The sequence below is a fragment of the Lagopus leucura genome, unplaced genomic scaffold, assembly GCF_019238085.1.
Source record: "Lagopus leucura isolate 7727_CA_CO unplaced genomic scaffold, USGS_WTPT01 Super-Scaffold_100014, whole genome shotgun sequence".
Classification (NCBI taxonomy): Eukaryota; Metazoa; Chordata; class Aves; order Galliformes; family Phasianidae; genus Lagopus; species Lagopus leucura.
This window is the reverse complement of record NW_024962268.1, coordinates 16,808,240-16,828,790: the sequence shown is the minus strand read 5'-3', so window position 1 is coordinate 16,828,790 and position 20,551 is coordinate 16,808,240. Positions and strand designations below refer to the sequence as shown.

At 39.1% G+C, this 20,551-nt stretch overlaps 1 protein-coding gene across 1 annotated transcript in view; it reads right to left on the bottom strand.

The window, feature by feature from the left end:
* ADAMTS12 (ADAM metallopeptidase with thrombospondin type 1 motif 12) overlaps positions 1–20,551 on the bottom strand; it is a 187,078-nt gene that overhangs the window by 78,275 nt on the left and 88,252 nt on the right. The window contains exon 4 of the mRNA XM_042875418.1: positions 2,079–2,275. Coding sequence (XP_042731352.1) covers positions 2,079–2,275 — 197 coding nt within the window. The remainder of the gene's footprint in view (positions 1–2,078; positions 2,276–20,551) is intronic.

Below are 20,551 nucleotides of genomic sequence, written 5' to 3'. Positions count from 1 at the left end.
TTAACACAGTGTTGAATGAAGACAGAAAGAAAGGTAATCAGAACGGTATGCAGTGAGAATCTATCTACGTAGGTTGCTCCAAAAGTAATGCTTCTACTTATGTGCATGGAAACTGCAACAGACATAACAAAATGCAATAACATTCTTTGATACAGCAAATTCTCAGCTACAAAACACTGTTTTTAGACACAGTCATCATGATTAGGTGTGTACTTTCATCTGCAGTGAATCAGAAAGAGTCTGCCATGCTCATAAAAATCTCATGGCTTTCCAGAAGATGGCTTGTCTTTCACATCACTGGCACTGCTGCTGAAACAATCCATCCATCACCCCACTGTGCTGCACAGTTTGGTTTCCATAAATGTTTGGCAAACATCAAAGAAATTCAGTGAGTGCCATTTTTTCCGCATGGAGGAATTCAATTACACCTTTGTTTCATATATGTTTCCATGTCACATGCCATTTTTTGCAGACTGCCTCTCTGCTGCCATCTATTATACAGCAACAAAACGTAATGGGATACTGATGAAAAAGCTCAGCCTCTACTGTCTTACTACTAACATCTGCTTCTGACGTTGAGGGCAAAAACAATAAAACAGGAAGCATTAGCTTTGGAGCAGCACTTGTATAAGTGAGCTATGCCATATTTCACAAGAAATATTGAATGGATATAGACTGCAATGGAAATAGACTGCATTTAGGTCAAAATTGTCATGTAGAAGATGATTAAAGTAGATATTACTGAGATAAAGTGAAAAACGTGTTTTTTGATTATTAAGGTCTAATTTGTATGTGAGTCTTCTACAAGATATGAGACTGCAAATGGAATGATTCTGGCTAACTAACATTTCAGGTACAGACTGCAGAGAAAATGTTAAGACTTTTTTGTTCCTTAATCTAATCAGGACAGGGATTTACTCCACAGACTTTTCTTTTTCACGTGTATACAAAGCCTCACATGCTCAGTTATTATTTTTAACAAGGACTTTATTTTAGATGCACAGTATTTATCTGGTAAAGCAGTTGCACTCATTTTAGCTGGGGTAGAGTTAATTTTACTCATAATTGCTCATATGAATGCTGGTTTGGGTTTGAGACCAGCACAGTGATGGCAATACACTAATGATTTAGCTGTTGCTGAAGTAGCCTACAGCTGTGCACAAATCTGGGATGGGGGACATCTGGGAAAGATGACCCCAACTGAGCAAAGAGGGTCAGTAATACGAGCTGAGAAAGGGAGAAGTGGGGGATGTATATGCATGTGGAGTAATGATATTCGTCTTCCTGAGTAACTAATGTATGATGAAGTTGTACTTGGAAATGGCTAAATATCTGTCTCTTAGTATGAAGCACTGAATGTGGTTATCTCAACCCAGGAGTTTCCTTTCTTTTACCCTTGTAATTCTCTCTCCCATCCCACTAAGGGTGGTGAGCAAGTGACTTAGGTGCCTGTAGGGACAAACTCACAGCAGAAATTATAGAAAGAAAAAAAAATATATCTGAAGAAATCACAGTCTTAAATGTTTGAGTAACTGAATCATTTCTGTTAGGAATAAATCTACGCCCTGTTTGTCCAGGCTGAACTTCAATAAAAGCATCCCTCCCTAAACTATGCCATCTTCATAATGTTGGAAAAAAAGCTCAAAGTTATTGTAATTTCTATCGCTTTTCTCATTCAGAGACATAGGAAAGAATCTGTATCTACAGAATTTCTCTCTACTGCTGCGGCCACCAACCCAGTTTCAGCAATGAGCAACAGGCCTCCAGGGGAGACAGGGAGTTTCATTTCAGTAGAATGAAAATCAGTGCTAGAATTTGTAACTATGTAGTACAGCCCTCAAAAGTGAGAATTACAGAATCTTCCCTCACTTAATAGCCAAAGAAAAATGGCATCTATACAAAATAAAAGGAAAAAAAATCCTTCAAAAAAAATGTTTTAATGAATATATGTGAATGATACTCTATTTCATTCCATGAAAAATGTTAGACTTGTTTCTGTGTGATCAGTAACATAACAAATTTATAATTTGCTTCATTCACCTAAAAAAAGATTTAAAAAGGCGAAATATTTTACCTACCATATTCATTATAGTGAGGATGTATGATTCCACATGGTCGCTTCCATGATATTCAACCATCTTACTGTCTGCAACCACAAGTGTCTCCACCCATCGCTCCTTGCTGACAGATCGCCGAGAAACCCTTCTGACAGCTACGTGATTTTGTTCCCATTTCTCCCTCCGATGATCTTCTTGTTTGAAAAAGTTAAGAGTGTCTGGAACAATAAGAAGTGACACTGACTTCAAAATATTTTCACAATTGATTTAGATTTGAAGTGTGTGTCTGTAATACTTGCAGATATTGAAGAACCACAGGATACTGTGGGTTGGAATGGAACTCTGGCCACCACCTAATTTGCCCAAAAATTTAAAAGTGACATCAGTTTGCTGAAGGCTAACTCCAGTGAGGCTCTGAATATTCCCCCACGATGTACTAAACAATGCTCTACCTTACAAATCTGGCTGCCCATACTCAAAGCAGCAGGCATTAAAGTGCAAGAAAGACCCAAGCTTAAAAAACTTAATTGGTGGTACCCTTTTCAAGGAATTTCTCCTCTGTCTAGAGATCTAGCTCTAGCTCTAGACTTCCTAGTAACGTCAGTTGATAGTTCAAGATAAGGGACATACTTTCTCCCTATGTAGCTCCTATACTTGATGGGATAGCAAATTGCTCAGCGCATGGAAAATATCACCCAGAAATCTGGAGGGGTGGGAGTGCTTCACTAATAGATGCCATCTGAAAACTGGTGAGGCAGATGGCAGGAGAAATCCTTTGTGCTTCCACTGATCCTCTAGGCATCCAGATCATTTTGGGAATAACTTTTTGCTCTGCAGAGCTGCCAGCAAACTTACCCAGTGCTCAGTGGGGTTAATTTAGAATAGAATAGAATAGAATAGAATAGAATAGAATAGAATAGAATAGAATAGAACAGAACAGAACAGAACAGAACAGAACAGGACAGAACAGGACAGAACAGGGCAGAACAGGGCAGAACAGGGCAGAACAGGACAGGACAGAATAGAGCTAACTAAATGTTAAAAAATAGTACTGATGGCATAGTACTGATGGCCTATTACTGATAGCATATGCCTTCTGCACACTGGCAGCCATAGGACATCTTGCTAGGAATAATGTTCCTAGCCGTCTAATTCAGAACCTTCTGAATTAGAAGGAAACCTTAAAGATCATGTAGTCCAACGAACAGGGACATGCAATGAACAGGGACAGAAACAGCCAGATCAGAGTGTTCAGAACCTGGTTCAGACTGACCTTGCATGTCTCCAGGGACAACGCATACAAAACATTTCTCAGCATCCTGTTCTATTTCTTCCTGTTCTTATTATATATTGCTGTTTTTTTTATTTTATTTTATTCAAGCAATATCTCCCCTTGTTTACTTTGAAACCATTTCCCCTTGTCCTGTCACAATAGACCCTGCTGAAGAGTCTGTCCCTGTCTTTCTTACAGCCCTCCTTTAGATACAGACAGACAGCTAGCTGCCTGGGCCGCAGGGCACACTGCTGGCTCACGCCCGGCTGCCATCCACCGGCACCCCCAGGTCCTTTCCGGCAGGGCCGTGCTCTGTCCCTACATCCCCTGGCTCGCACTGGCAGCGGGGGTTGCCACGACCCGGGTGCGACGCCTCGCGCTTGAATGTGTTGAGCCTCAGGAGGTTCCCCTGGCGCACTGCTCAGCCTGGCCAGGACCCTCTTGAAGCTATCCCATACCTTGGGCATGTAAACCACACCACACAGCTTGATGTCATCGGCAAACTGCTGGAGGTGCACATGATCCCCATCCACGACTGTCCATGTCATTGACAAAGATGTTAAAGTCAGTCCCAGAACAGACTCTTAATAGGCATCACTCATCACTGATCTCTGTTCAGACATTGAGCTGCTGACCACCATTCTCTTGTACTCAAGATACAATCTTGCTACCAGTTCCTCAGTTCCTTATCCACTGAACAGTCCACCCGTGATAGCTACTACACCTCTGCCGTGAATGCGCCATTTGCCATTTATAACACAGATGCTCAGCCACAGTGTATCACAGCATGTTATATGTTTGTATGTGGCACCACAGGACTAGCAACAATGCATATAATCATAGAATCACAAAATTGTAGGGGTTGGAAAGGGCCTCCAGAGATCATCGAGTCCAACCCCTCTGCCAAAGCAGGGTGCTACAGCAGGTTGAAAAGGTTGAAAAGGCAAGCATCCAGATGGGTCTTGAATATCTCCAGAGAAGGAGACTCCACCACTTCTCTGGGGAGCCTGTTCCAGGGCTTGGTCATTCTTACCACAATGAAATTCTTCTGCATGTTACAGGGATCTTTGTATGTTCAAGTTATAGGCCATTACTCCTTGTCCTATTGCTACACACCATCAAGAAGAGCCTCGAGTCATTCATTTGCCTCCCATCTCCTTTTTGATATTTATAATTATTTATCAGTTCTCCTCTCCATCTTCTTTTCCCCATGCTGAACAGACCCAGGTCACTCAGTCTTTCCTCATATGGGAACTCCACAACCCCCTGGGCATCCATAACAATCTGTTCCATCACCTTTCCAGGGACAGAGGTGAGACGGACTGGCCTGTAGTTTCCTGGATCCTCCCTCTTGCCCTTTTTGAAGACTAGAGTGACATAATGCATCTCTCAGTTTAAAATCTGAGTTACAGTATATATGCAAAAGAAGATGCACAGGATTTAAGAAATGGATTCTCTGAGGTCTGTCTGAAAGTTGCATAGAGAAGAAAATGCTCGTGCTGCTGATTTAGTATTCATAAAGTTGGAACATGCATATTAATAATCAAAACTACAGCAGATATTATGCAGTTGTAATGCAGCTACAGTGCACGGATATATATTATGCAGCTGCTCCATTAGCTAAAACTCACTAGGATCTGTTAGCACCATGTTGCAGTACCATTTCATGGCTTCAGAGAGTACCAGGCACATATCACGGAGAAGCACACTGACATGCAAGTTTAAGATAACCAGACTCATTCTGTTCCTTGGAATCCTGTGCCTTCCTCAACTGCTTCCTGAAACACACTGTTTGAATCTGAACTAATACACTATGCAGAATGCAGTGGATTCTATATTGTAAATCTGCATTTTAAAAGATGCTGAAGTACTACTTTCATGAAGGTTTTTACCTTCTTGGAAAGACAAAAAGCGTAAAAAAATAACAAGTATTTGAATAAACTTAAATGAATTTCCAGTCACCACACACCACCACATAAATTTCCTTTGTGATTAACAATCCAAATCTGTCAGTGTCATTCTGTGTAGCCACACAAGCAAACTTTGTACTGTACATATATTAGCTAGTAAAAAAGTTACTCTAAGGAAAATTTCCTTCCACTACATCAAGGAAATCAAAGAAAGCCATACATACTGTACCATAATCCTGAAAAGTAAGTTTCATGGAAAAATATTTTCATATCTGCATGAAAGAATATATGTGTAATCTGTGAATAAAATTGAAGCAAAGAAAGTGGGTACTTTTTATGTGTTCATTTAAGAGAATGAAACAGGTTATCACTGATGTAATCCCTATCCTACCTCCACTAGCCCAGGCTGCAGCATCACTCCTGCTGTCTTTCTCAAGCTTTATTCAGTTACTGTCATACTCACCTCTACTGGGGCTATTTATGAAATGTATTCATTGGTGTTCTCATAGATTTGCATGGTTTTCAGCAGACCTATTTTTCTCACTGACTATATTTTCAAGAGCATTGTGCTGAGAAAAGCCTTCCCCACAGCTATCAGAACAAAAGATTTTGTTTAAACTGCAACTTAAATGATTTACTTATGGCCACATAAAACATCACATAGTGGTCAGGCTACGTACTCACATCTATCAATGACTTCTGCTTATTGTCAGGAGACATGACAGCTTTGGAAGTGAAAATGTTCAAAGCTATTCACACTGTAAGAGTGAATAACCTTCAAGAAAAAGTTTGCAGACCTGAATAAGGAGGAGGCTGTGAACTGCAGGAAAATTTTGGAAAAGAGATGTGAGGTGGGAAAATTAATGACAAGTAGCAAGAAAATACCACAGACAAAACTCTTTTCTGAATGACAGTCCCTTCTAGTGCAGGCATCCAACACAGATCCATGTAGTCATTGAAGAACTACATGTCCAGCTACGTCCTCTGGCAGCTCTGTTGGTGAATGAGCACAGAGAGAGATGCTCTTGGAGCAACAGTAATGCAGAGGTGGCTATAATACATTGCTACTTCTGCTTCTACATCTCTGCAAATGATTGCGTTGTTTAGCTTTTCATTCTGAACAAGAGCACATCACTTTGCTTTCACCTTACATTAGCAATGTGTTGCATGGGATTTCAGAACTGCCGACAATCACAGAATAGAATCATAGGATCACTAAGGCTGCAACAGACCTTCAAAATCATCCAGTCCAATCATCCACCTGCTACATAAATTTCCTCACTAAACCACGACTCTCAGCAACACCTAAACATCTCTTGAACACCTCCAGGGATGGTGACTCAGCCACCTCCCTGAACTGCCCATTCTAGTGCTTGTCCACTCTTTTGGAAAAGAAATTTCTCCAAACGTCCATCCCCAACCTCCTGTCTGAACAATCCCCAGGTGCTCTGTTGTCCAAAAGTTGAAATCTTGACCAGGAGCCCACAGGTTCAGGAATACCTACAGAAAGATGGATGGTTTGAAATCGTGTAGCACCCAGTGCTGTCAAAGAAACCTACTTTCCATACTGCCACCATAAAGGAGTATTATTCCTCTGAGTCTTCAATTGTCCATTGCTGACAGTGGAGATGCGACTCAGGAGACAGAAAAAGATTCACCTCCCTCGAAACCACTGAGTGGGACAAGAAAACTCCACAAGTTGCAGAAGAGAGAAAAGGTATTCTTGACACCTGAGGGTTTTCCATGCCTTCTTGAAAAACAGATACAACAGTTTGTATTATGTAAACATATGTCAATATACTGCTTGAAATCCCTAAGAACAGAAATAAAGGAAGTGCAGAAAGGATACTCAGGAGTCTCAGAAAACTCAGATACTCTCAGATACTCAGGAAACAGAAAGCTAGTAAGAAATTCAGCTAACAAAATGCATGAAGTTTGAGCAGCAACATTCAGAAGTTTCTGAGATAATTTTGCATGAGAGGTTTATATTAGATTACCTCAGGCATGTCCAACCCACAGCCTCTGGTCTGCATGTGGCCCAACTCAGCAGCTCTGCCCCACTGAGCGGACTGGCCTGGCACTGGGGCATGGGGAGGGAGCAATGCAGTGTTGGCAAATAATATGGCACTGTGCTAATTCGAAAGGAAGTTGTGTCAGTTCTCAAATATTACAGTTTGAAAAGATATCACATGCAGAAACATTCTGCCAAATTCAATGCATGTTAAGGAACACTTCATAAAGACAAAACAGTGAACCTGAAAAAAAGCCTGCCAACATAATATTTTTAAAAAGTTAAAACTCAAACTGTCTCTGTTATAAAAGCTGCTTATGCGATAGCAAATCTGATTGCAAAAAAAGTCAAAACCATTTACTGATGGTGACTTTGTTAAGCAATGTATGGAAAACACAACAGATATAATGTGTCCTGATTAAAAAAAAAAAAAGGATTTTTCTAATGTTAGTTTGTCTCACCAGACTGTAGCCAGGTGAGCTGAAGAATAAGGAAAATATAATGAAAAAAATATGGAGAGTGAAGCTGCCAATTTCAAATGTTATGCTTTGGCAATAGATGAAGGTACTGATGCTACAGATACAGCTCAACTTGCTGTCTGCATGAGAGGAGCTGATGTTGAATATAATGTCACTGAAGAAATGACTGCTTTGTGCCACTGAAAAACACAACTAAATCTCTGTATTTGTATGAATCTGTCAAAAATATACATTAAAGTTTGATTAACTTTTGTCAAGATTTCTCTTATAGCCACTGATGGTGCCCCAGCAGCGGTTGGTAACATAGTAGATGATGGAGTTACTCTTCTGAAGGAAGGCAGCTAAGTCAAGGTAAAATGCTGAAAACACCTTGCAAAGTGATACCAAGTCCTTTATGAAATCAAAAGGAAAATTTGTGCCAGAATGTGAAGATGAAAAATGGCTCACAAATTTAGCATTTTTGGTGGATTTGAATGCTCATTTAAATGCGTTAAACATGCATCTTCAGGGTGAAAATCATCTTACCTGTACTGTGTTTCAGAAAATAACAGCTTTTGAAATGAAGCTTCTATTATGGAAGCTATGGCAAATAATTTCACATATTTTGATGCCTTGGCTAAACACAGTCCTGTGAACAGTAAAAAATATGCAGCCTTGCTTTCTGTTCTGATAAAGGAATTTGAGAATAGGTTTCAAGATTTAAAAAAAAAAAAATGTTTTGTATATTTGCAATTCCATTTTCATTCAACCTAATTACATTACTTGCAAATCTTCACATGGAATGTTTAGAGTTGCAATCAGACCTTCAACTCAAAGAAAAAATGGATCATGTCCCTTTACCAGATTTTCACAAGCCCATATCTTACCAGAGAGAATAATATCTTGTTCTTCACAGTCACTCCTTATTCATATCACCCATTTTTGGCAGTACTTTTGTCAAGGATGAAGCACAGGAAGAATAATATTTTATCAAAAATCTCCAATGAACACCTTGAGAGCTCACTAGGAATGGCAACCACTGCCATCGAACCAGCCTGATGCATTTGTTTCGTGAAAACAAGGTCAATATCAAATATCCCACCAGTTTTATGGTTTTGTTTCTCTGTTTCTAATGTTTTTATTAAAAAAAAAATACATTGAAAAATAAGATTTGTTACTTATTTACATTACATTTATCATATGTTTTATATGTGCCCAAAGGAATTCCTGTTTGTTCAGTGTGGCTCAGGCAAGCCAAAAGGTTGGACAACCATGGATTACCTGATGAGTCAAGTGGGTCAAATACATTAGATCAGTCATATGTAATGTTCATAGACTAAAAGGTGTAGAGGACCACAATTTTCCCATTCAAAGTAGTTGACTCGTTTTCACAAAAGGATTGTTTGGTTTTGGGTTGATTTATTGTTTGTTGTGTTCTTTTTTAATAAAAATCTGAATTGTTTTAATGACAAAAAAAAAAAACAAACAAAAAGTCTCCTAAAACTATCCATACAAATACTAGCTGGCTAACAGAACAATGTATACAACCCTTAACTCTCAGCTACAAGGAAAGATTTTAAGCTTACTATAAGTTTGAATTAAAAATGAAGGAACAGTAGCATAAAAAAAAATTCTCCTGGGCAGGTAAAACCTGCATGGCTTCTGTGAAATAAATACACTTATTTTCTTTTAGCAATTCTATTTCACTTTTCATTAAGTGTCAACTACATTGTTGTTTTGTCAACTTGCTGTTATTTTGCAGATAAACTTCACTTTGAACAATTAATCTACTCACAATATCGTTGGATTAGGGTGAGTGGGTGTTTTTTTGTTAATTTCTGCTTCTTTCCCCCCTCTTGACTTTCTTAAAGCATTGATCTGACTCCCTTCTTTTGAAGCACTACGTGGGATTTCCATATCAAAGAGTCTCTTTCCACATTTTCTTCCTGCAGATGTTGCACGAAGCAGAGTGCAGCACAGAGTGCAGACACGGATCCTCAGGGAGCTGCACACACAGCCACCTTCCAACACCTTTGAAGATGATCTAGGGACTCATATGTATAAATGTGTAGAAGAAAAGTTAAAATGCCCGTAAACTTCCTGGAGAGGAGAGTGCAGACCACTGAAGGCTGTCAAAGTAGAGTGGCACAGATTCATGTCTTCACTTTCCATTCTCATCTCCTTTCTCTTTGCACAAGAGCTCGTTTATTTTCTCCACTCCGTATCATTCACAATCAAAACAACACAACTGCACACACGAGGTATGAACAACGTTAATAACATTAACAATCTTATATCCCCCATTCCTCAGAACTTTCTACACTATAATTTTCTTACAATCTTCACTTTATGTCATTGCTCTAAGACACAACTTTTGTTTAAGTATTAACAGAAAAACCAGTTATGGAATGAGCTCCTCAAAAGGTCAATAAACTGTTAATAACAGTTACCATACATGGAGAGATGAATAAACAAATGAAATCATAATTAATAACATTAATCAAGCACACAAAAGAACACACAAGTTCAACCACAGACTAAATAAAGGAAAGACTGAGGAGTGACTCAGCTAGTAAGCATCAAAAGGACACAAAGACAAAGGAAATCAATATGGTTTTCTAAAAAGTGCTTTTAGAAAATCCCATCATGCTTGGGCTAGATCTAATCAAGGACACAGTTTTCATGTCAGCACCAGCTTCCCACATAACCAATATCCAACCTTTCTGGGCTGCATTAACATTTCAGCAAAGCTAAAGGACACAGGGCCCACATCACATGTGGTGAAATCCTGAAAGCATGGTGCTGGCTGTAGGCAGGCAACAGGCTCTGGGGCTGGGAGGAGCATGCTGAAAGACCTGATGAGCTTTGTTGAATGCACAGCAATTCAGGCTTCCCAGCACTCTGCCAGACTCCTGATCATCCTCATCTGCCTGGGAGCTGGGTGTGAATTGTTCAGGATTCAGATGAAGTTCCACTATCACAGGTCCATCTCCTATCTTCCAGGATGAGAGGAAGCAATATTCCTACAAACTCTGCTAACAACATTGTTGATGAGGTATGCTTTGTGAACAATTGTATAGTTTGCTCTGCTGAAATACAGTAGACTGGTTGCTAGAAATGTCTTCTTGGGCACTACAGTATTGCCACTCTACTGTCTGATTTACTACAGGAATTTGACTGTTGATCTGCAAAACTAAAAAGCAAGAGTTTACTCAATATAGTAAGCGAACTGCCCCCCTGCTCTAATTCTAATTCTATCTGCCAAAGTAAGTAAGGCAGCCATATAGAAAAGTTTAGTGGCACTAAGTACACTAGCAATTCTATATCCATACTCTCTTACAGGTAAAATCTTGGTTGTGAATAAACCTTTTAAAACTACGTCAGGAGTCTAACAATGTGAGAGCAAAGATTCACATTTTATGCAGAAAAACTGCTCTTAAAACAAGGAACAAAGGACATGAATTTAAAACAGAACACGTAAGCAAGTCAGCTTTTCTCAGCAACACTTCTGAAACAAAGCTAAATTACATAAATGCCTTTTGAGTGTTGAAGAACTATTATCATTATTTTATCATGTTGACATGAGAATTTCCCAATGTTGACAAGACTTAAGACCCAACCAAAAAAAACCAACTAGCATAGAGAAAGGAAAGCTGCATTTTTGCAAGCTTTAAATTCAGCACTCCTGCTATCAAAAATACAAAGTGTCAAATAGTGGAATCATATCACGCTAATGCAGAATGAAGCTAAAAGCTGTGTTCACATATGCACTTAATTAGAAACAGTTGTCAAATGTCTCTGCCACTCAATACCATTCACAATTTCACCATTTCACTCAATGCCATGAAAGGATGGAATGACAAATGTTCTGCATCACTGGCATCAGGAAACATACAGTGAAAAATGTCCTGGGAAACAGCTACATCTACAGCTGCCTACACTTTGCAAGAAAGATGCTTCTTTGGACTGAATGTTCTCATTTCTTCTCCTCGGGGATTAAAGCCAAGTCAGCAGTACACAACAAAAAATTACAGCTCCATAAGGAACTGCTCTGGGAGTGGTTTGAACTTTCTTCCTCTTTTTGCCCCTTATCTTGCTGATAACATCAGTGCCATGGATTAGAAGAACAAGGTGACTTTTATGAATTTAATCTAGCACTTTGTAAAAGGACACCTTAAAACAATTTATCTTGTAGTACTATTCTATTTTCATTTGATGAAAAACCGAGTATCTTCTAAAAAATAATACATCTCACTGTAAAACAAATCTGTATATTAAGAATTCCCAATAATGTATGTCCATATTATAATGTCTGTTACTAAAAATTTAAGAATTGCTAACCTCAGTTAAAGAAAACCGGAAGAACTATCATGGTGCAAACAAAAATTTAAACATATAGGTTTTATTAATATCTTTTTTCATCTTTGTATGTATCAGCATGAAAATTCATTTGTATGGAACAAAAACAATTGCCTAAAAGTAACATCTTGAAGAAATCTTTGCGTTGCCAGGGCTTACCTGTTTTCCAGTGAGGTGAACAGAGCATTATCCAAAAGCATTATCCAAAAATTCCATTCACATTGCAATGAAGAAAAAAAACTGCTTAAATGTAGGTGATCAGGGGGTCACTAACTCCTTTCTACCAGGAATGAGAGTAAGTTATTATTCCAGTATTTCCTAAGCCTGCATGACGCAGGAAAGTATGTTCAGGCACAGCAGCATTGAGGAGTGAAAGAAAAGGCTGAAACTCTGGAAGGACAACTGCTGGACATACAGACAGGATTGTTATGAACCAGCAGGAAACTGGCAGCATGGGTCTCTGGAATGCCCATTCCCTCTCTGAAGTTACCTATGTGATCCCCAGAACTCACTGCAGGCTCTCCTAAAGCCCCTCTTCAAAAGCTGATGAGAACATGAGAATTGTGGACAGAGAACATCGCTGCAAGGACAGGTGCTACAAAATGTAAAACAACTGAAGGAAACAAAGAATGGGGAAGGACTGCTCAGGGCTGTGCTCCAAGGACCAGGGCAGTGAGAGTGACTCAGGTGGCAGGCTTTCTCTCGATGTGGGACAGGGCGGGAGAGCACAGTGGTCTTCAAGTTGTGAGAATTGCAGCCAACCAGCAGAGAGATGCAGTAGGCAGCTGACAACTGCCTTCCATTTCCTGGGCTCCAGCAAACTCATGTGCCCAGAGGCAGACTGGATGCTGTCCCACAGGTCCTGAGGAGAGTAATTTCTCTAGGCAGCTTGTCCACTCACAAATATTTAAATTCACATTACAAACTAAACCCAAAAATGGTGCACTTCAGAAGTTCTTCATTAGAAATCTCTTACTGAACATAACCACCCACGGTTGATTCAGGGATTTTAAGTAAATCGGCATTCTTCAGTGTGCAAATATTTCAATTCAGAGATGTTGTGCAATCCCCCTTTCATCAGTGTCTGAATCATACACAGTACTGATATTTATCAAAAATCCTAAAATGAGGAACTATTTTGTTCTGTTCCCCGGAAGAGCTATGAGCAAAGGAGAGAGGTGAATCAGCATAACGCTCTCCTTCGATCCTTAACACATGCTTCTTTCCACTCGAGCCTTCCCTCCAGCCAAGACAACAGTTTCCTGGGAGTTGACCAGGGAAAAACAGCTGCAGAGGATTCCCCTTGAGGGAAATCAATCCTCCTACGTGCAGCCCTGCTCATCTCTCTGCAAACAACTCAAGATTTCCCAGATCCTCTCTGGAGAGAATCGACTGCTCTTCCATATACCCAAGATGCATGTACTTCTTTCAGACCTGCAGTAACTGTGTAAGGACTTCCTCCACAGACACTCTTCAAAAAATCCTTTCAGTACTGTCACCATCACCACAATAGATATGCCCAACAGCATTTTTGTCTGCCGATGTCCCCCTGCACACACGAATCAGAAATACTGGGGGTACTGAGAGCTTCCCCTGGCCCTCCAAAAGCTGTCCTGTATGCCAGAGAGACTCCTTTCTGGCTCGTTATCATTTCCCTCCAGCAAACATAGCAAAAAAACAGCCACAGCATCTCTTGGTGCAAAGATCTAGTACAGAGCAGCTGGGAACAGCTGCAACTGCTGCTGGGGATGGAAGTGAGAGGCAAAGGGGCAGCTGCAAGATGCCATCACTCCTGTGTTTACCCAAGCTGTTGGGTGGTCCCAAAACAGGACGCAGCTTCCCTGCAGACTGTGACCTTGCTCTGACTTGTATTTTCAGCCTCAGAAAGAAACTTCCAAGTTAACAGAATCTCAGCAGTTTAATTTGCAACTGTCCGTGAAAAGTGTGAATGTTGAGTTCAAGCTATTTCATGTTACATCTGTCCTCCTGTTTGGGTTAATCTTTTTGCATTTTTCTATTCCTCTTGCCCTAATTTCTCCAGTTCCATTCTCAGAACAACTTCCACCCAAGAACTCTACAAGATTCCAACTTTGCTGCAGCTCCCATGTGTGAGCCCTAGCACCCAAACTCCTTGTGCTGTTTTTACAGTTTCTGTCCCAGATCTCGGCACACTTTGCTCTGCTGTCTCCATTCTTTGACTTGTGATGGGTCACAGAGAGCTCAAAAAATGCTGCTCAGCTAATTCTCCAGGAAGCTCCAGATAATTGTAACATTCACAATCTGCAAGCAGACAGATGTACATGTCAGGTCTTTCTGACTTTGTGAAATAATTATCCCATTCTCTTAGACAAAAAGTTAAATTATGGGAAGATTTTTCAGCTGAAGGCAGCATTAACTTAGCTCAACAAGTGGCAGGTTTTGTCAATTTTACCTGAGACATAAGAGTTGCAATGTATAGGATTTCAGGATATGACTTCCTATCAAAAGCTTCAGATGAAATCTACCAGTTCTGTGAAATACATCACTTCGAATTACGCACTTGTTCATACATGCCCATGAAACACACACACACTCTAAAAACATTTAGGAACCAAACCAGGTCCTCTACATTTAATCAAAACTGCAAAAATCAAGAACATGTATGAGCTCTACATCTCCCCAAGACCATGTTAAGGATCCTCCTCCAGACATCCTGTTGGGTACCATGAATGAACACTATCTTTACAGAGAGTTTCTCTATAGAAAAACTAACAGTTTCTGAGTAGTTGATCCGCATTTCTTGGAGTTAAGTAAGGAATTTCATATTGTATATTCGTATTTCATAATGTATGGAGCTCGCTGAGACAAAGGCTGCTCACAGTCTAAATAGGTTCTGTAAAAAAACAGAAATTTGAAAGGTATCCCTTTTTAATTAATTGTCTTTGCCATGTTATCCTGCATGTCTGAAATTCAGAGCAAATTTACTCTTCATTTCTCATTATCGCACTGACTTCAGGAGGTAGATGGCAGTTCTCTTAATTTCAGCTTTTATTAGCAGGAATAGTAATTTTGCAAGCTTTTCTGTGCTTGGGCAATATTGGACTTTAATTTTCTAGATACTTCTCTCATTGTTTACTTAATGTACAGATTATTGTAAATTGCCTTTTAAAGACATTATACTTAATCTCTCTTTATAACTTGCTTCATTCACTCCTAGTCCAAGATATCAAACTATATGGATATGCTAATAGACTGGAAAAAATGTGGCAAGAGGTTAAACTCAGCAGTGATATCTAGCATAGATCTTGATCCATTACAGTGTAAAATGTAAGGCTTTGGGAATAAACACACATATTGGAACCTGTTGACTCTATTAAAGTGACTGATTCCATGCCCTGAGGAGGAATGAAGACCACGCTCCTCATTAGATCCTGAGAATAGTAAACGAGGATACACAGGCCAGGAATCCCTTTCAATAGTCACTATCTTACCATTTTATGGTCACTCTGTCAAATTAAGTGCACGGACACCTTTGTTACTTGGCAGCAATGCCAAAAATACAGATTTACCTCATGTATTAGTACAAATGTGGTTTAATTGTATAGGATTAGTTGTTGCCATGCACACCTACAGTACTAAGGTGTGAGAGTAAACAAAGGCTCAGCACTTACCTGACAGCAAAATGCAATTTGCTTTTTGGACCTACCACCAGAACAACACTGGCAAGCTTTCAAGATGACAGATTCATCCATTTTAACTTTTTCAAATCTGCAAATAAGTCAAGAATTCAGCTAAAAGTATCTTTTAAAGAGTGGATTTGAGAGAGCTCTCCAGCTGCAACGTGACAGCTATTCCCACTATAAAACACTAAACAGAAATAAATGATTTCATGTCCAAACATGAAACAGGTAAAAATTAAAGAAGAAAAATTAAAAATTAGTTGTAGACAGATCTTTGGCTTAGTATTTGATGAATTGAAGTAATTCAGCCTAGCCCTCAGTAGTTAAGTAAAAATGTATGAGGATGCATTTACTTAAGTGAATTACTGAAACACCCATTAAAATATGTGTGCTATTATTTCACTGAGCACTGAAAATGAGATTTTCCTGATCTTATAGCCAATAGTTTTACAACTGTCTCTTGACTGCTTTGAAATCCAGACTCTTATCAAAAGACAACATGAAAAGAAGAAAATAATCTAGGTTACACTTAATTTTTTTCTACGTCTCAGTGTACCTCTCTGTTAATGCAAAAGACCGAACCTGATACCTTTCAAAGCTTACTAAGAGGTATGTCTCCTAATTTTATGTCAAACATAGAACTACTTACTGTACCTACATCCAAGTACAATGCATTATACAATCTTTTAGCAGAACACACACATAGGAGTGGGAATAGAAAAGGAAAATGGAAATACTGTAAAAACTAAGTATTTGGAATATCCAGTGTAACTCATAAACAAACCTTTATCAAATATGTGAGTGTTCCCCATATAAATTGCCAGGCTTTGTTTCAGCACTGTTTTCCAGCATTTTATTTAGCTCCTGGATATGAACACAACCATATTAATCTATTCCAATCTTTTATTTCCTTTTTTTTTTTTTCCAAAATAGTTTCTCAGTTTTTCAAAATAGTGGTGTGCACTACCAGGACCAGAGAGAAGTTTTACAGCTTGAAAAGCAAGAAGGGAATCAGTCTTCTCCAAAAACTCCAAAACCCTGCTAGCATACTAGTGTTCTTGGCTTTTAGTAAGACAAAGATGAAACTCCAGTTCAGGATTTGTATTAGCTAATTTGCGTGTGATTATCATTCCTGGAAATTCTTCAGTGCTTTTCTGCAAGATCTCATTAATTATGCTGTGTTCACACAGAAGAAAACAGAAACCACTCCAGCACGCTGTATGTTTAAATTGCTGCCCACAGCAGATTGGTGGTGCCAGTCCCTTTTCAGAATACAGAAAAATCAGCCTGCACTGAGAGCTCCATGAGGCTACATTCAGCTTAGTTGTACCCCAGAGCTCTGCTTATACAGTAGCACTTGCAACTCCATTCACTTTTAAACAAGAGAAGATCAACGCTGTATTCTGTTTTCTGGTGTCCTCCTTCCATTTCAACAATTAAGAGGAAAATAGTATTTTTTCCAGACATCACTCAAAACTGTCACACCTTACTTCTATTACAAAGGAACTTTAAGGATATGAGCCATTATAGGGGAGCAAAGATTAAAGCTAGAAAGACTCAAACCTATTCCTTTGCTCAATGTCCACACTTGCAAACATTCAAACCATAAAGACTCTTTCCTAAAATACTGTAGCTCATTGTATCTTTCTGACAGCACTGTGTGAGTTGAGATGTGAAGGCAAGGTGTGACAATAGACTGTGGTAGGTGACCAGCAACAAGTCAGTGAAATTCTGCATGCCATTTTCCCCATGTCTCCGATCTTCACGGACCTCTCTAAAGATCTTTATGCTGGAGCCATTGCACTGGCACAGAGGCCAAGTACTCATGAATGCACCAACGATCAGTAACTGCACATGTCTGGCTCAGCAGTTTGTTATACACAGAAAATAATTGTAACAGCTCATACAGAATTCCAATTTTGAAACATACCAAAAAAAAAAAAAAAAAAAAAAAAAAAAAAAAAAAAAAAAAACCAACAAAAAACAACCCAGCAAAACAACACTTTCAGTTTTAAATGTTCCGAAAGTACTTTAAGAAAAGTGAGGTACCAAAACTAAATTAATTCATAATGTCTGTGCTGTGAAAGAGAAATAGCTACTCACAGAATAGGTCTTTGAAGCTGTAGTCAGACCACGCCTTTTAATTAATTTGGTTTAAATATAGATTACTAAGGGAAAGAAGAAAGGACAGTCTGAAATTAATTTTGGAAAGAACAGTTGTTATTTCAAGGTTTGATAAGTTATAGCTGCATATGCTTTAACTCTTCCTATTTCTGGGCTTATACAACAGAGTATATTTGGCCTTCCTCTAGACCAGCTGTTGTTTTTTCCATTGCGTTTCTCTGTAATACTTTAAATATACCAATTCCAGTAGTGTTACAAATAAAAAAAAAGCATATGCTAGCACTTTAAGGAGCTTCCCTGGCTGAGGGCAAGTTGCTTGTATTTTAGATGATGTTTCAACCTTCAAATCCTCGTGCTCAACTCACTTGGTACTGTAAGCAGCAAATACAGCAGAAACATAGCTGCGTCTGAACCGCACAGTGTCTTCTACTCACAGTGTCTTCTGCTTCTTAGAAGCAGATGGTTTTCACAACTCTTTGAAACACCATCATAGAGGCTCCCCTTGACATGCACGTTTTCAGGCCTTCCCGAAACCAAAAGCCCTCACAGATCAGTAGTCAAAACAACAGGGCAGGTACAGGCTGTGTCCCAGCTACTCAGTTCTGTGACTAGGGAGAACTTACAAAGGCATCTGTAGAAGCAGAACAGCACAAATGAAACCAGACATGTTGAGAAGGCATCTCTGCATACGGGAAGTGAAGGACTCCTGCCATTGGGCAGTCCACAGAAGCAACCATATTATGATATCATCCTGGGGCAACCTCTGATTCAATTCTGAACTCCTCATGAGTGCTGTGGCCCAAGCCAGTGTGTTCCAGCTTCTAGCCAGTGTCTTGAGCGTGATTTTTTTATTTGATTAATGTTCCCTATCAAGCACTGGTTATCAGTGGAATTATTACTTCTTGGATGTCGTGATTCTGTTAATTTTCTTTTATTTTTGTCATACACTGGATGGACACAGACCAGGGACACCAGCTATAATTAATGACTCCGTGTGGTTGATTGCTTGTAGAAAATTATGCCACAAACATTCAGAGAGAGGAGTTATTGTGGCTTCCATAAACAAATACCAAGATGTCTGCAAATGTTTGGTTAGAACTGGGTTTGAGCGTTGAAATTTGCTCTCTACAGGAAAGAAAATCATGCAAAACCTTGTTAACAAATTCAACCTTCATTATTCTGTAAATGACAGTCTCAGTTTTCATTTGCAGAAACTCCCTGGCTCTTCTCTGCGGCAGTCTTGAGATTTTTAAGGTATGTAGGGATGAGACCAGCAGGAGAAAAATGTAGGCGTGTTTGCTTGAAAAACATCCAGTTCAAACACATTATAAAATGATTAATAATAGCCTAAGGAGAGTAAATTACATTAAAAAAGAAGAAGCTGGGGAAGAGGCTGTTGAGTAATCCCTTCTCTAAACATAAAGTGATATCTGCTTTAAAATTTTTAGCTGCCTGCCAGTGTTACTGGCTCAGGCTCTGCAGGAAATCCCCTTCTTTGCACTTTCTTTTCATTACCAGCCTAGTAGATAAAATTTAGTACTTCTCCTACCCATCCACCTCCTTTGAGTAACACCTGACTGCCAGAATTACTTCATAGAATCACCACAGAATCATTAACCAATGGATGCAACTGAGACCTTGAAAATACTGTAAGACAGATAGTGGCTTAGTGAATATTTTACCTGGAGAATGTCAGACAAATATTATAGAAAATGTCAGGAATAATCCCTTGCTAAAACTTCTGCAGTGGCTATAGGAAGACTTTGATCCGCACCCAAATCTCCACAGAGCTGAGGGAAATGCAGACTTGAGGATCAAATGACAGCAATGAGATTCAGAGTGGAAAGAATTTGATTCAGCTTGTTTTAGTCACCAGGCAAGCAAGAAACTTGCTTCTAATTCTAACTTTGACACACTTAAATCAATGTTGTACTTTGCATTTAAGACATTTATCTGCAGATTTAACTCAAATATTATTATGCATCTGAGCAAAACATTAGACAAGATTTAGACAAGACCATTTAAAAATACATATAAAATTACTGTTTTTGAAGAAGTGAACAAAGGATATTTTGCACAAAGATTCACTGTCTGGGAGTGTTCACTGAGAATGACTACAACAGCTTACAGAAGACTTTCTCTAATCTACCGGACTAATTTGTGTGCACAGAGGCTTCACCATTAGTTGTTTTAAAAGAATAAGAATACATCTTTTCCAGCTTAGCTACTTGATTACAAACTGTTTGAAGTAAATTTGAATATTTGCAAGAGAAAAGCAGAAAGTCAGTACAGAAGAGATTACGGCAATAGTCAGTATTCTCTTTTATGTTCTTTTAGGCAGAACCTGGGCATGCAACAGATGGTTTCACAGAATCTTTGGTATAGTAGTTAAGCAAGAAAAAACTTCTTTTCTTCTCTTGCAAATATTCAAACACTTCTGCCTTCAACAGACAGAATTTAGGATTTGATTTAAAAAAATGACTGAAATGGTGATGATAGGAAAATCTTACAACTTCCTAAGTTATGCAATATCCTTTGACTCCAGTTAAGCATAAAGTTAAAACTTATGAGAAGAGTGTGACAATCTTTAACTATAATTCATTATAGAACCTTGGAATCATGGAATGGGTTGGGTAGGAAGAGGCTTTATAGTCCACCCAGCCCCAACCCCTGCTGTGGGTTGGTCGCTCCCCAGCAGCT